This window comes from Anolis carolinensis, unplaced genomic scaffold (genome assembly GCF_035594765.1).
Source record: "Anolis carolinensis isolate JA03-04 unplaced genomic scaffold, rAnoCar3.1.pri scaffold_14, whole genome shotgun sequence".
Classification (NCBI taxonomy): domain Eukaryota; kingdom Metazoa; phylum Chordata; class Lepidosauria; order Squamata; family Dactyloidae; genus Anolis; species Anolis carolinensis.
Genome location: NW_026943825.1, coordinates 8,732,780 through 8,747,239, shown reverse-complemented (window position 1 = coordinate 8,747,239; position 14,460 = coordinate 8,732,780). Strand labels below are relative to the sequence as shown.

The window sequence follows — 14,460 nt, the reverse complement described above, 5'->3', positions numbered from 1 at the left end:
CTTTTTGTTGACATTGTCCACCTGCTTCTTGTGGATTTCAATGGCTTCTCTGTGTCGCCTGACATGGTGGTTGTGGAAGTGGTCCAGCATTTCATTTATATAATAATATTATACTATACTAATATAACATACTGTATATACATGTAATATTAATAATAATATTATGATGTAATACAATGTAATAATAATTATAATTCACTATTATATTTGTATATTTATATTACATGCAATATTACTAATACAGTAGAGTCTCACTTATCCAAGCCTCGCTTATCCAAGCTTCTGGATTATCCAAGCCATTTTTGTAGTCAATGTTTTCAGTATATTGTGATGTTTTGGTGCTAAATTCGTAAATGCAATAATTACTACATAACATTACTGCGTATTGAACTACTTTTTCTGTCAAATTTGTTGTATAACATGATGTTTTGGTGCTTAATTTGTGAAATCATAACCTAATTTGATGTTTAATAGGCTTTTTCTTAATCCCTCCTTATTATCCAACATACTCGCTTATCCAAGCTTCTGCCGGCCCGTTTAGTGAGACTCTACTGTATTGCAATATAGTCATATAATATAATATATTTATGTATATATACTTGTAAACTGCCCTGAGTCCCCTTCGAGGTGAGAAGGGCGGGATATAAATGTCGCAAATAAATAAATAAATTTTCTGTGTTCTGCAATAATAAGCAGTGTCCAGGTTGTCCCTGGACCTTCCACAGATATATAAACCCCGCTTGCCTAGTTTCCAACAGACCTCACAACCTCTGAGGATTCCTGCTGTAGATGTGGACAAAACGTCAGGAGAGAATGCTTCTGGAATGTAGCCATACAGCCCAAAAAACTCACAGCAGCCCAGTGATCCCAGCCATGAAAGCCTCCCACAACACAATGATTTGCATTTGCCGTGTTACAAGGATGGTGAAGGGTTGGAGAACACATCTTATGAATGATGGATTAATAAGACTAGAATGTGTCATTTGCAGCTAAAGAGAGAGTTAATAATAATAATAATTTATTTTTCTATTCCACCACCATCTGAAGCTACCTTCAGATATCTTAAGGGCTATGTTGCTCAGGAGGACAGAAGTCAGAACTCATGGAAGGAAATCAAACTGATGCAGATTTCAGCTTAACCTTAAGAAAAACAGAGAAAGGTAAGAGCTGTTCCACAGCTGCTTTAGATAGAGAGGTTTCCTTCAGAGGTTTTCCTTCAAAGACCGTGGATACGGCCTCTTTTCCAAGTCTGAATGGCTTTGGAAGGCATTGTCAGACAATGTTTCCATCCCTAAGAGTGTCCCAGTGTCCCTTTCATTTTGCAAATGCTCCGTTACAAGTCATGGGGCAACACGAACGGATGTATCTGTATCTCAGTTCATGGCAAAGCTTACTGCACAATTAAAATAACTGATTCCGCTTTAACTACCAGGCCTCTGATTGCCCAGTTGATAGTTTCCCAAGCTTTGACCACAGAAAACAGACTCCGCTTTCTCACGGCGTACATGATTTATTCTGATCCCATCGGCCACACACCAGACTACAGTTTTTTCTTTCCGATCCAAGGATCGGTCTCGTGTTTGGTTTGTATGTGGTGCAGGACAGAACTGTTATACAGAGAGCATAAGTTCAACACAACATACAAGACACGAGGGCAAGCACATGCTATGAACCGTGTCCAAAAGCATAGCTGTTGAGTAGACATCTTTGATCTGAGTCACAGAATGCAGTGACCATTTCGAATCTTGGGATTTACAGTTTCGTCAGGTACAGTAGAGTCTCACTTATCCAAGCTTATCCAACGTTCTGGATTATCCAACGCATTTTTGTAGTCAATGTTTGCAATATATCGTGATATTTTGGTTCTAAAATCATAAATACAGTAATTACTACATAGCATTACTGCGTATTGAACTACGTTTTCTGTCAAATTTGTTGTTCAACATGATGTTTTGGTGCTTAATTTGTAAAATCATAACCTAATTTGATGTGTAATAGGCTTTTCCTTAGTGCCACCTTATTATCCAACATATTGCTTATCCAACGTTCTGCCAGCCCGTTTATGTTGGATAAGTGAGACTCTACTGTACTTTGGAATCTCAGGGAAATGCTTTTCATACCTCAACAAAAATACAAATCCCAGGATTCTGTCAGATACCATCATGGCAGCTATCAGGGTGCGAGAATTGATCGCGTGAAAGAGATTCTTTGGCTGCAGAGGAGCTTGAAAACCCTTGATTCCGGCTTTTGAAGCTGGTGCATTGCAATCCCACTAAACCAGGCATGGGCAAACTTGGAACTTGTGTTTTGGACTTCAGCTCCCAGACCTCCCTCGTACAACCACTCCACCGTAGGGATGTTTGAACCGGAGGTCCTGCCTTGAGCAGGGGTTGGACTTGATAGCCCTTCCAACTCAACATACGACTCTATGATCTATATATATATACACAAGATATATGTTATATAAATACACAAAAGAGAACCATCGTCTCCGAGTGCGGCGACCACAAGGAGGGAAGTGGGAGACCACGGGGAAAGGGAGACTTCTGCATGGGCCGAGGCATCCAAGCACCGTCAGTATTGTGATCGTACAACTAGTGCGCAGTTGGGAATGGGAGGCGTTAGTGCACACGCGGCTTTTTCTGAGTGCTCGCTCCGTATTTGGTGTGTGTTGGGGAAAGCGGCCTTCGGCAGTCCCTTTCCTCTTGGCCCAAGAACCGCCCCATTTCAGAGGATGAGGGAAGTATAGCCAACGGGGACCAGGCCCCTGCGGTCTCCTTGGCAGCACTGGAGCCAGTCTTCGTCCACGGTGTCCAAGACCTGCAAGATGTCCCCTTTGCGGAAGCTCAGCTGGTTGTCCTCACTTCCCACATGGTCGCAGAGAGCGCGCACAGCCCTGAAGGGAGAGAGGAAGGCGCCAGGCTTGGTCCATGAGATCGTCGGAAGCAGATACACAAGATACGGCAATACTGACGGGAACCTAAAGGACTAGCTGTTAGATAGATGCTAAGCCTAGGACTGGCCTGCTAGCAAACAGGCCTTTTTCCACCTACGACAAGCGAGGCAACTGGCACCCTATCTATCTGATGAGGCTCTGGCAACGGTCATCCATGCCACGGTCACGTCTAGGCTGGACTATTGCAACGCCCTGTATGTTGGCCTTCCGATGTCCACGACCCGAAAGCTCCGTATTGTTCAGAATGCGGCAGCCAGGCTACTCACAAGAACACCCATGAAATGCCACATAACACCAGTGCTGCAGCATCTGCATTGGCTTCCAACTGATTACCGTGGTCTATATAAGATGCTAGTTCTGACCTTTAAAATTCTTTACGGCCAGGGCCCATCGTACCTTAGGAACCATCTCTCCTTCTCCCATCATCAGAGGTCACAATGACCATCTCAATGTGACTTACTTTACATACCGGGTCCTAGAGAAGTGCACTTGGAAAGGACCAGACGCAGAGCTTTTTCTATTTCTGCCCCTGCCTTATGGGATGCCTTGCCGCCCTATATGAGAGCCATGCGTGAGTTAGGGCCTTTTACCCTAGCACTTAAGACCTGGCTCTTTACTAGAGCTTTTGATCTATGTTAATTTTATCAATATTGGTATGTATGTATTTTTACCCTTTACAATTTTATCTTGTAAATCGCCTAGAGCAGGGGTCCCCAAACTAAGGCCCGGGGGCCGAATGCGGCCCTCCAAGGTCATTTACCTGGCCCCCGCCCTCAGTTTTATAATATATTTTTATATCAGTTTTAATAATATAATATATTGTATATACATATAATATTGATTAAAATATTAAAATGTTATACAATATATTACTAATAATAATACCATAAAATAATATTAATTATATGTTATATATTACATATAGTATTACAGTATAGTGGTATAGTTCAATATAGTAATGTAAAATGCTAATATTTTGCTATGCTAATAATATAATATATTGTATGTACATACAGCTGCTCTGAGTCCCCTTCGGGGTAAGAAGGGTGGGACAGAAATGTAGTAAATAAATGTAGTAAGTAAATAAATAATTAATTTTAGACTTAGGCTCATCCAAATTCTGAAATGACTTGAAGGCACACAACAACAACAACAACAACCCTAATTAACTTGACTATCTCATTGGCCAGTAGCAGGCCCACACTTTCCATTGAAATCCTGATAGTTTTATGTTGGTTAAGATTGTTTTCATTTTTAAATATTGTATTGTTCTTTCATTGTTATTGTTGTTGTTGTTTTGCACTACAAATAAGACATGTGCAGCGTGCATAGGAATTCGTTCGTATTTTTTTTCAAATGATAATTCGGCCCCTCAACAGTCTGAAGGATTGTAGACCAGCCCTTTGCTTTAAATGTTTGAGGACCCCTGGCCTAGAGCATCTTGGATGGAGGGCGATTAATAAGTAATTAAATGATGATGATGATGATGATGATCTTTATGTTTAAAGACTATAGCTCCCAAAATCTCCTGCTGGCAGGGAGATACTAGGAACTGATCTCAGGCGCATTGAAAACGCCATTGGTGTGGCATGAAAAGTGATAGAACATACTAGACATTATTGCTGTGCATTTGTATAGAATCACTGTTTTGTTTTGTTTAGTTTAGTTTCATTCATTTGGTAGGGAGATGTTGACAAACTGGAAAGCGTCCAGAGGAGGGCAACTAAAATGATCAAGGGTCTGGAGAATAAACCCTATGAGGAGCGGCTTAAAGAACTAGGCATGTTTATCCTGTAGAAGACAAGGCTGAGAGGAGACATGATAGCTATGTATAAATATGTGAGGGGAAGTCATAGGGAGGAGCAAGATTGTTTTCTGCTGCCCTGGAGACTAGGACATGGAACAATGGCTTCAAACTACAGGAAAGGGATTCCACCTGAACATCAGGAAGAACTTCCTCACTGTGAGAGCTGTTCAGTAGTGGAAGTCTCTGCCTCGGAGTGTGGTGGAGGCTTTTAAACAGAGGCTGAATGGTCATCTGTCGGGGGTGCTTTGAATGCGATTTCCTGCTTCTTGGCAGGGGGTTGGACTGGATGGCCCATGAGGTCTGTTCTATGATTCTATGGTATCAGTTTTGTATTTGTCCCCGTTTCTGAGAATGGGGCACATATACGAATATAATTTTCTTCTCATGATAAAAACTAAATGAAGGAAAAATATACTGCGCACATCCCTACCAGACATACCTTACTGGTTGGGGAGTCAACCTCAATATTGTGGAAAGTAATGGGGTTTCCATCTAAAGACTTGACTACACATAACTCTCTTTCAATATATCTAAAGTGGCTTAACCAAAGTGGCCAGCCCAATGTCCGGAAGAATGTTACACCTTCAAAATCGCAACAAATACAAATTACGACTATTATGATGATTACCTGTAAGTCTGCAATGGGTCTGGGGAGACATCTTCCCACGATTCCTTCTGCCAACTCTTCTCCGCTGGCACCGTTTTCATCACCAAAGCGAGGACGTTCATAGTAGGAGGGAGCCATCTTGAGGGCCGTCTGCTGGGATTAGGGAATCAATAACCCAAAAAACGGTTACATGATTGGAGGGCAAGGTAAGGAAATCTTGTGATTTTTTAATACCAAGCATTTTGGAAATCTTTGGAGTGAAGAATCAAAATCTGGTTAGCAGACTAAAGCCGACTGGATTTTAGACTCCAAATCTTGCTCTAAATCTTTCCCAGCAGCTAACTGATTACTATCTCTCTTCTGTTGTAAATGAGCAGAGGGCCTGAGTTTCTGTAAGTCTTCCCTAACTTTATTGTAAAACTGTCTACGTTTCAAGGTTGTGTCATCATTGCCAGCTAGCAAAACAACCTCCAAATCGCTAACAGACTGTTACTCAGCAGAACTCGTTGAAAGGTCTTCCTCCGACACCTCCCCTGGCTCAAGCCTCTCATCTGAACCTTGCTTATCTAATTCCAGCTGCTCAGGCCTCTCATCAACACTTAACTCCAGCCCAAGCCCATCATCAGGGGTAACAGACACAGCCTGAACAGGCTCATATACAATTCCCCTTCACTTACCTGGATTTGGGCAGACTCTGATCTGGCTCACTGGACGCTCCTGGGCAATTTGCTCCAAACAGCCATCCTAAACGTTTCCCGTTCCCACTTTCAGGGGAATCCACGGCCTCGGGATGATCGTTGCCCTCCTCGAAATCAGTGTAGGAGGATTCCCTGGCATTGGGTGCCATTGTTTCCAGCTTTTTGGCAGCTCCAACTTTGGGTGATTGGCCCATAGCCTCAGTAGCAGGAAGTGAGCTGCTTTCTCCAGGGCCGGTGTTGGAACTCCCGGCGGCTTCTGCCATGCTGACCCGTGCCTCTTTGATGGCTCCCCCCACTGCCACCCGCAGCTTGGCCCACTGTGTGTAAGGGAAACTCTCTTGCTTTGAGACGGAGGTGGAGTCGGCATAGATGCCCGAGGACAAAGTCAGCTGTTGCCACCAGCTCTGCTGCTTCTCTTCCATCTCCTGACACATGGTTTGGGGGCCTGGCTCTGTTTTGGAAGAGGCCTCGTTGCCTATAAGGGTGTAAGTTAGCCGGTCCCCCCACTGGAGCAGTCTCTGTCGAAGAGGGACCTCCTCTTGGGACCCGTGGACGGGACTGGGCTGGACCAAGGGACCTTCGGCCTGCCTGGATGAAGGTAAATCTAGCCATCGAAGCCCACTGGCCTTCGAGGAACCCGTGAGCGGTTCTGTTGGCGTGATAGCACGCCGAGGCATTGGTCGGACATTGAATGGCAGGTGGTGGTGCTCAAAGAGAAGGTCCAGCTGGAAGGTCAGCATGGAGAGTGGTTGGAGCAGGAGGAGGAGCTCTTCGGTCCAGCAGCGGCAAAGGCCCTGGCTCAGCACGAGGAAGGCCGTGGGCATGTAAAGTGCTAGGATCAGCTCTGTGGGCAGAAGGAGACAGAGAAATGGTCAGCGGTCACTTCATGACTGCAAGAGGTTCCTTAATTTGCATGACCCCACCCACTGCCTCTCCCTTAACCGTTTCCTACCCTTTCCTATGGCACAGTTGTACTGGACCTACATCCAGAGACCACTGTGAACTCAACTAACAATGGATCTGGACCAAACTTGCCATGGATAATGGGACTTGCAGTACCTTCACTGACACTGTGATCCCCACTGACAATGGACCGGGACCAAACTTGGCAAGGAGAAGCCCCATGAACATACAGTTCCTCAAACATACCTGAGTTCTGTTGCAAATGGGCAAACCACTGTTCCAGCTGCTTTAGGCTGAGAAGGACGGAATGAAAGAGAAAGCATTAGCCCCTTGGCCCTGGGGGTGTCCACCATCAGACATGCCCAGACTGCTATGTTTCACCATTAGTGAGGGGACATTTCAAGGGTCATGTTATCTCTGCATTTATATGCTGGGGACCAGGAGCCAGTTAAGGGAAGGACAAGACTCAGAAGTGGGTCAGCCATAGTCCCGTACCTGGCCCACCCATTTTCTCTCTCATGGAATCCTAAAACTTGCCAAAGCTTTGAACGAGAGCGTTTGAGGCGACCCCAGGGCCACAAATGGCCCGGCCATGTTAAACCAAGCTCCCTCTCGTGCCCTGCTATTCCATCCACCCTGAATACTCACTTCAGGAGGCCCAGGATAAAAGCATGGAAGCGCTGCTGGCTGCTACGGAGTGGTGCCAGCCGGGACACCCGCCAATACAGGGCATTCAGGGAGCGGGCCTGGGGGCCTGGGCAGAGAAGACAAGACACACATGTTAACCGTGGGCATTTCCGCTCACAGGCAGGAAGCACAAACTATAAACATGAGAGTGTGGGGTTTTTTTTCACTTTTGGGAAGCCAAAATCAAAAGGTGTGTGAAATCCATTTAGGCAAAAACCATGAGCCCGAAAGTACTATATTGAGTTTGATCTATGCTGACAATTGTGTCATCACCGCCCAAGCAGAGAGCTTTGAAATGGTTGAACAGAAGCTCTCCAAAGCTTCTGTTCAAAACCAGCTGATACCTAATCCATCTAAAATGCAGACGTGCACTTTTCATCTTAAGAACAGACAAGCATCTCGAGCTCCAAGGATGACCTGGGGAGGAATCCCTTTGGAGCATCGCAGCACGCCAAAACACCTGGGAGTCACTCTGGACCGTGCCCTGACTTACAAGAAGCACTGCTTGACTATCAAGCAAAAAGTGGGTGCTAGAAATAATATACGAATGGCGACTGTCACAACTAGACATAGTGAAGACATCTGCCCTTGCGTTTGGCTCCTTTACTGCTAAATACACACACCCAGTGTGGAATACATCTCACCACATTAAAATGGTGCGTGTGGCTCTTAATGAGACATGTCGCATTATCACAGGATGCCTACGCCCTACACCGCTGGAGAAATTATCGGAAAATTCTGGGTGTCAGTTTCCAAAACATTGGTTGCCACTTACCCGGCTTGGCAGATGCTTCCACGACACTCCACGGAGAGCTGGGCCTCTGTCCCGTGATGACATCCTTCTGAAAGGGTTTCAGTCCGTCGCCCACCAGGGCCCACAGCGCCGGGCAAAGGGTGCTCAGGACCAAGTAGCCCACGTCCGGGCTGAGGCGGCTGTCTCCCAGCTGGGCCTGGATGGGAGGGAAGGAAAGAGTCACGCTCTTCCGGCAGACGGGAAGGAAAGAGCAATCTGCCTCCCTTTCCCTCGCTTGATTGGTAAATAGTGTTTGCTGATTAGTTCTCCCCACTCCCAGATCTGAGCTTATTGGAATATATTATATTGGAAGAAGGCAGGAATGCATCAGTGTAATGCCAACTATTACGAGGAACCAACCTTTTGCACCAGGTTTCTTGCAGTGCTGAAATGGGCCACGATCTTGTCCACCGAAGCGCTGACCGCCACAAGCAACGCTGGGGAGGAAGCAGAGAAAAGGCCGGATAGTGATGGACAGACTTTTTGTTTACTCCTCGGATTGCTGCCAAGGACCCCTTTCGTAGAACAATGGAGTTGGAGAAGACACCAAAGGCCATCCAGCGCAACCCCCTTCTGCCAGGCAGAAAGTCACAATCCAAACCATCCAAACAGATGGCTATCTTACCTTTCTTTTGCTCTCGTAGTTGTGCAGACAGCCGGTCCACGTCCTCCCTCCACAGGTGACCATTACTTGCGATCCCTCCGAAGGACTGTGAGTGTTGGACTGCAAAAAGAGCAAGCCGGGCAGACAAAGAGTGAAAAACATACAAGGTCGGTGGGATTTATTTTTCTTGCCTATGGACATCAAAATATGCACTTGGCCTCCTTCTCTGGAGGCTTTCAAGCAGAAGCTGAATGGGCATCTTTCAGGAGGGCTTGAATCAAGTGTTCATGCAAGACTGAAAGGGTTGGACCGGATGGCACTTGGAGTCTCTTCCAACTCAATAATTCTGCATTACGACCCATAGTATATGACGGAGGGAGGGAGATGGAAGGCAGGGGGAAAATGCTGGTGGGTGGCTTACGTTGCTCGGGGACTCCCGGCTCCTTGGCTGCCATACTGTCCCAAGGCAGTCTCCCAGGCCCCGCTCCAGCCTGGCTGTCAAGGGGGACCCGGGCTCGGAACGGCGGCTCGAGCACCTGGCGGGTGGGGAAAGCTAAGGTGGGGAAGGTTCTGCTGCGGGGGAAGAGCGGGGAGAAGAGCACGGCCAGGTCAGGGCTCTCCAGGAAAGGGAGGGCGCTCCGGGAAGGCGGAGAGTAGGCCCCGACGGGCGAGAGGCGGATGGGGAGCAGCTCCTCGGGGGAGAGGGTGCCAAAAATCTGCCCCTGCCGGTCAGCCAGGAGGCAGACCTCTTCGCAGGACAAGGCCTTGAGCCTCGGGCAGAAAGCCTGGCCGGAACGCTCCGGGGAGGTCAGCTCCACGCTCTCCAAACCGGGGCAGACAGAGGAGGAGGAGGACAAGGGGTCTGCAGCCTGGCCGTCCACCACCGAGAAACGGAGCAGGAGAGGCTGGAAGGGCAGGGGCTGCGGCTGGGAAGAGCACACAGGGGGGGCATTGGCTGCTAGGCAGCAGGGCCGGGAGAAAGCAGAGGGTGGTGCGGAGCCATATCAGAGCACAGGGAGGCAATTGAGGGCATGGGTGGAAGGAGGGAAGCGTTTGAGGGCAAGGATAGAAGGAGGGAAGCGTGTGACATTGAAGATCAGAGGGAAGACACAGGGAAAGGGGAGGTGATGGAAGGTATTGATGGAAGGAGTAGCATGCGACATTGAAGATCAGAGGGAAGAGACACGGGGAAAAAGGAAGTGATGAATGGTAATGATAGAAGGAGAGAAGTGTGCGACATTGAAGTTCAGAGGGAGGAGACACATTGAAAAGTGATGGAGGATAATGATGGAAGGAGAGAAGTGTGCGACATTGAAGTTCAGAGGAAAGAGACACAGGGAAAAGGGAAGTGATGGAAGATATTGATGGAAGGAGAAGCGTGCGACATTGAAGTTCAGAGGGAAGAGACACGGGGAAAAGGAAAGTGATGGAAGGTATTGATGGAAGGAGAGAAGTGTGCGACATTGAAGATCAGAGGGAAGAGACATGAAGAAAGATCACATAGGGAGGTGATAGAGAGCATTGATGGAAGAAGGGAAGTATGTGACAGGAGATCAAAGGATCAGAGGGAAGGGACACAGAAAGATGATAGAGAGGAAGGAAAATAATGGAGAGTATTGATGGAAGGAGGGAACATGTGAGGGTATTGATGGAAGGAGGGAACATGTGAGGGTATTGATGGAAGGAATGAAGTGTGTGACATTGAAAGATAAGAGGGAGGAGACACGGGAAAGGACAGTAAGGTGATAGAGGGCATTGATGGAAGGAGGGAATTGTGTGACATTGAAGGATCAGAGGGAAGAGACAACGGGGGTGGGGGGTGGGGGTCACAGAGACAAGCAACAGCCCAGTTGTATGGACATGAGAGCAGGAAAGGTGCCCAGGCAGAACAAGGAAGGGGATGTGGGAGTCGGGGCGAGGGGGGAAGGGAGGGAGGAGAGAATATGAAAAAAAAGAATGTTAATTCCGGATGCCACAGCAGACAGTAGAACAAAAAATGCAAATACATACAGAATGAGCATGAGACACGCCAAACTGCAAAGGCACGCAACTCATTGCGGATAGATCACATGCTCCTATTCACTTGGGAAAGGTCCAACGTGGGATCCAATACGACAGCCAGCAGAGGGGTCTTGTTTGCTATGTACTCATTTTGTTGTGTATCCAATAATAATAATAATAATAATAATAATAATAATAATAATAATAATAATAATATCAGGACCTCAAGATTGAACTTCAAAGACTCTGGCAAAAACCAGTGCAGGTGGTCCCGGTGGTGAGAAAATTGCACAGACAGACTACAAACAGAGACACAACTATGTGGCCCAAATGATTCATTGGAACTTATGCCTCAAGTACCACCTCCCAGCAGTAAAGAACTGGTGGGATCACAAACCTGCAAAAGTATTGGAAAATGAGCACGCAAAGATACTGTGGGACTTCCGAATACAGACTGACAAAGTTCTGGAACACAACACACCAGACATCACAGTTGTGGAAAAGAAAAAGGGTTGGATCATTGATGTCGCCATCCCAGGTGACAGTCGCATTGACGAAAAACAACAGGAAAAACTCAGCCGCTATCAGGACCTCAAGATTGAACTTCAAAGACTCTGGCAGAAACCAGTGCAGGTGGTCCCGGTGGTGATGGGCACACTGGGTGCCGTGCCAAAAGATCTCAGCCGGCATTTGGAAACAATAGACATTGACAAAATTACGATCTGCCAACTGCAAAAGGCCACCCTGCTGGGATCTGCGCGCATCATCCGAAAATACATCACACAGTCCTAGACACTTGGGAAGTGTTCGACTTGTGATTTTGTGATATGAAATCCAGGATATCTATCTTGTTTGCTGTGCCATAATAAAATAATAATAATAATAATAATAATAATAATAATAATAATAATAATAATAATAATAATAATAATAATAAGGATAGACTGGCAGGCTTGCATTCAATTGGATGAAAAGGAAATGACCCCAAAGGCAGTTCCAACAGAACAACTGACTCACCAAAAAGCAAAGCGATAATTTTAGCAGAGACTTTCCAAAATCCAAACCTGACCTAACTTCGGTATCAAAGTGTGTTGCCAGAATTACCTTACCTTTCTTTTTAAGCCCCGCGGCTCTTTTTTCCCCAAGTTCAAAAAAAGACAGCCATCTGGGAATCCACCCACTTTCAGGCTGTTTTGGAAAAAGAAAAAGGTGACGGGACGTACACCGAGGTTCAATCTGCCTGCACATTAAAAAGGGGCCAAAAAAGAAAGTGGATTTTTCTCTTCCTGCTTCCTCTTGATAAACAATTGGTTCGAGGGAGATGCAGGAGAAAGGTGGAGGCGGGACTTTTCCCAGCCAAAATAACCAATGAGAGCAAGACTTTCCTGTGCATTTGTACAGGTAGTGTGCAATTGAAGGTGCACAAGTGAAGGTGCAGAGGGGTGCATTTTCATCCACTAAGCTTCTCTATACAAATAGGGAGTTTCTTTCTGAGACTAGGAACCTACAGGCAGGGAAATGTCCTACTGCCTGTTAGGAATTGTGGGAGCTGGAGTCCAAAACACCCGGAGGGAGGGCCCAAGTTTGCCCAAGCCTGCCTTAAGGGCTCTCCTTTTGCAGTTTGTTGTCTGGCCGCAACTGCGTTAAACGGTTAGTGCAGATGACCACAGAGAAGCGTTCGAATCTTACCCTCCACCGAACGCCCGTCCGCGCTCTCCTCTTTCCCGGGCATCCAGGGGTCCCTTCGTCCCTTCGTCTTGCCCTCCGAGTGTCTCTCTGACGCCCCGTCCTCACCTTCTTCGAAGCCCCCTTCCATGATGGGCTGCAGCCCAGGGCGGGACTTCTTCTTCCGAAGCGGGGTCTCCTTTGGGCCACGGAAATGCCCCTTTGGCGGTGGCTCTGGGTCACTCTCCTGCAGAGGGTCACTCGCTTTCACCTGTTGGGCGCCCACCTGTGCGGGCAGGTGACTTTTCTGCTTGCGGCAGCGCAGCTCTTTGAACATAGTGACTTCCTTGGCCACGTTCGCCGGCTCCAGGGTCATGGTTTGAGGGCCAACTATCTTCTGGTTGGGGACGTTGCCCCACATGGCCTCATGACAAGGTGGCAACTCCGTGTCAGGAGAAAAAACGATGAGCCAGTCACTTTGGTCTTTCTTGGTCGGTGGTGTGGTTGAAACCTTCTTCCGTTTCTGGGCCAACTCGTGGAAGGAGGTGATGTTCTTGGCGTCTGCGCTCTGCTGGGTGCTCGGCTCCGATGGTGTCTCCGGCTCACGTCGCCGTATCCCCTGAAGCCCTCGCTTTGTCCTCGGAGGCACAGGAGGCGGAGGACCCACAACACGAGGCCTTGGGTTCAAGTTGACGTCCACCTGCCCTGGAGAGAAGGTCTCCTGGACCAGCTTTGGTTCCTGGACCGGAAGAGCATTGCAATTGGAATCCAGTCCCGGAGCGACGCGGCGGACCGGCACGGCGGGGGGTGCTCGGCAAGGACGGACCGGCGGTGGTGTCACCGTCGGAGAGGCATCCATCAGTGACTCCGATGGGTGCTTGGAGCTGGGAGAAGGTGTGGACTCCAATGAGGTGATGCTGCCGAGGCTGTCGGGACTGTCCCAGACGCGGGATATGGGACACCCGTTGAGGTTGACATTCCCCTCTTTGGGGCTGGCCACATTCTGAGCCTCCTCCAAAGGGACGATGTTGGGCTGGTTCTCCGGACTTTGGGCTGCCTCTTCGGCCGGAAACTCCTTCCAGTAGACAGAGACCGGGGTGTCGTCCAAGCTGAGGTCGGAGCAGCTGCTGGCAGAAGAGGAGGCCGGGTCCAAAGGGGAATCCTCCTCTTCTTCTTCATGGTCTGAAACAGGAGATCTGGGCAAGGCCTGCAGGATCTGGAGGTCCCACTTGAGATCCGGGTGCAGAGGGTGCTCGTCGCAACACTGGCACGTCAAGGAGGGGTCGTTGGAGTTGGCGTCCACCAGCGCCGAGACATGGCTGTGCTCCCTGCCGTCCTGGCCGGCCGTTCCCTTCCTCAGCGGGCCCAAGGTGTGGTGGGACTCCTCCTGAAGCTCCGGGTGGCGGGACAGGTGGAGGCCCAGGGAGATGTGCTGCAGGTGGACGTGGTTGAGGTTGCAGAGCAGGCCTTTCTTGGGCGACTGCATGGCTACTCAGGCATGAGAATCAACACAGAACGATCCGTCCTCAGCAAAACCGGCTCCTGGGTGTTGGAGAAAATCCAGGGAAGGAGGAAGAACAACAAGAGCCGTTCATCACAGATGGAAGAACACTGGCACGAGTCCCTGCGTCGCTCAGATGGCAGGAAAAGAGATGCCACCTAAACATTAGGGAGAACTTCGTGATGGTAAGAGCTACTCAGTGCTCAAATGTATTGCCTGGACAGATGCCTGCTTCTCT

General features: G+C 48.1%; 1 protein-coding gene across 4 annotated transcripts; it reads right to left on the bottom strand.

Annotated features, from left to right (window-relative positions):
• Positions 1-1,490: 1,490 nt before the first annotated feature.
• Positions 1,491-14,207, bottom strand: rusc1 (RUN and SH3 domain containing 1). 4 transcript variants are annotated; one of them, XM_062965184.1, is made up of 10 exons: positions 12,746-14,207; positions 9,477-10,013; positions 9,077-9,175; positions 8,812-8,888; positions 8,434-8,608; positions 7,620-7,725; positions 7,218-7,264; positions 6,048-6,912; positions 5,392-5,523; positions 1,491-2,896 (listed from the first exon to the last, which is right to left on the bottom strand). In XM_062965184.1, the coding sequence occupies exons 1-10, from the start codon at positions 14,205-14,207 to the stop codon at positions 2,728-2,730; spliced, it is 3,669 nt and encodes a 1,222-aa protein (XP_062821254.1). In that variant the 3' UTR covers positions 1,491-2,727. The 4 variants fall into 4 exon arrangements, with proteins under 4 accessions (XP_062821254.1, XP_062821256.1, XP_062821255.1 ...); XM_062965186.1 differs by having other exon boundaries at positions 5,392-5,520; XM_062965185.1 differs by having other exon boundaries at positions 9,477-10,010.
• Positions 14,208-14,460: the final 253 nt, after the last annotated feature.

Excerpts from the sequence above, each read along its gene's own strand:
- rusc1 (XM_062965184.1), bottom strand. The coding sequence starts at position 14,207 with ATGCAGTCGCCCAAGAAAGGCCTGCTCTGCAACCTCAACCACGTCCAC. Across the intron at positions 7,726-8,433 it reads GGAAGCATCTGCCAAGCCGG|GCCCCCAGGCCCGCTCCCTG; the intron begins GTAAGTGGCAAC and ends TTCTCTGCCCAG. Across the intron at positions 2,897-5,391 it reads GACCCATTGCAGACTTACAG|GGCTGTGCGCGCTCTCTGCG; the intron begins GTAATCATCATA and ends CTCTCCCTTCAG.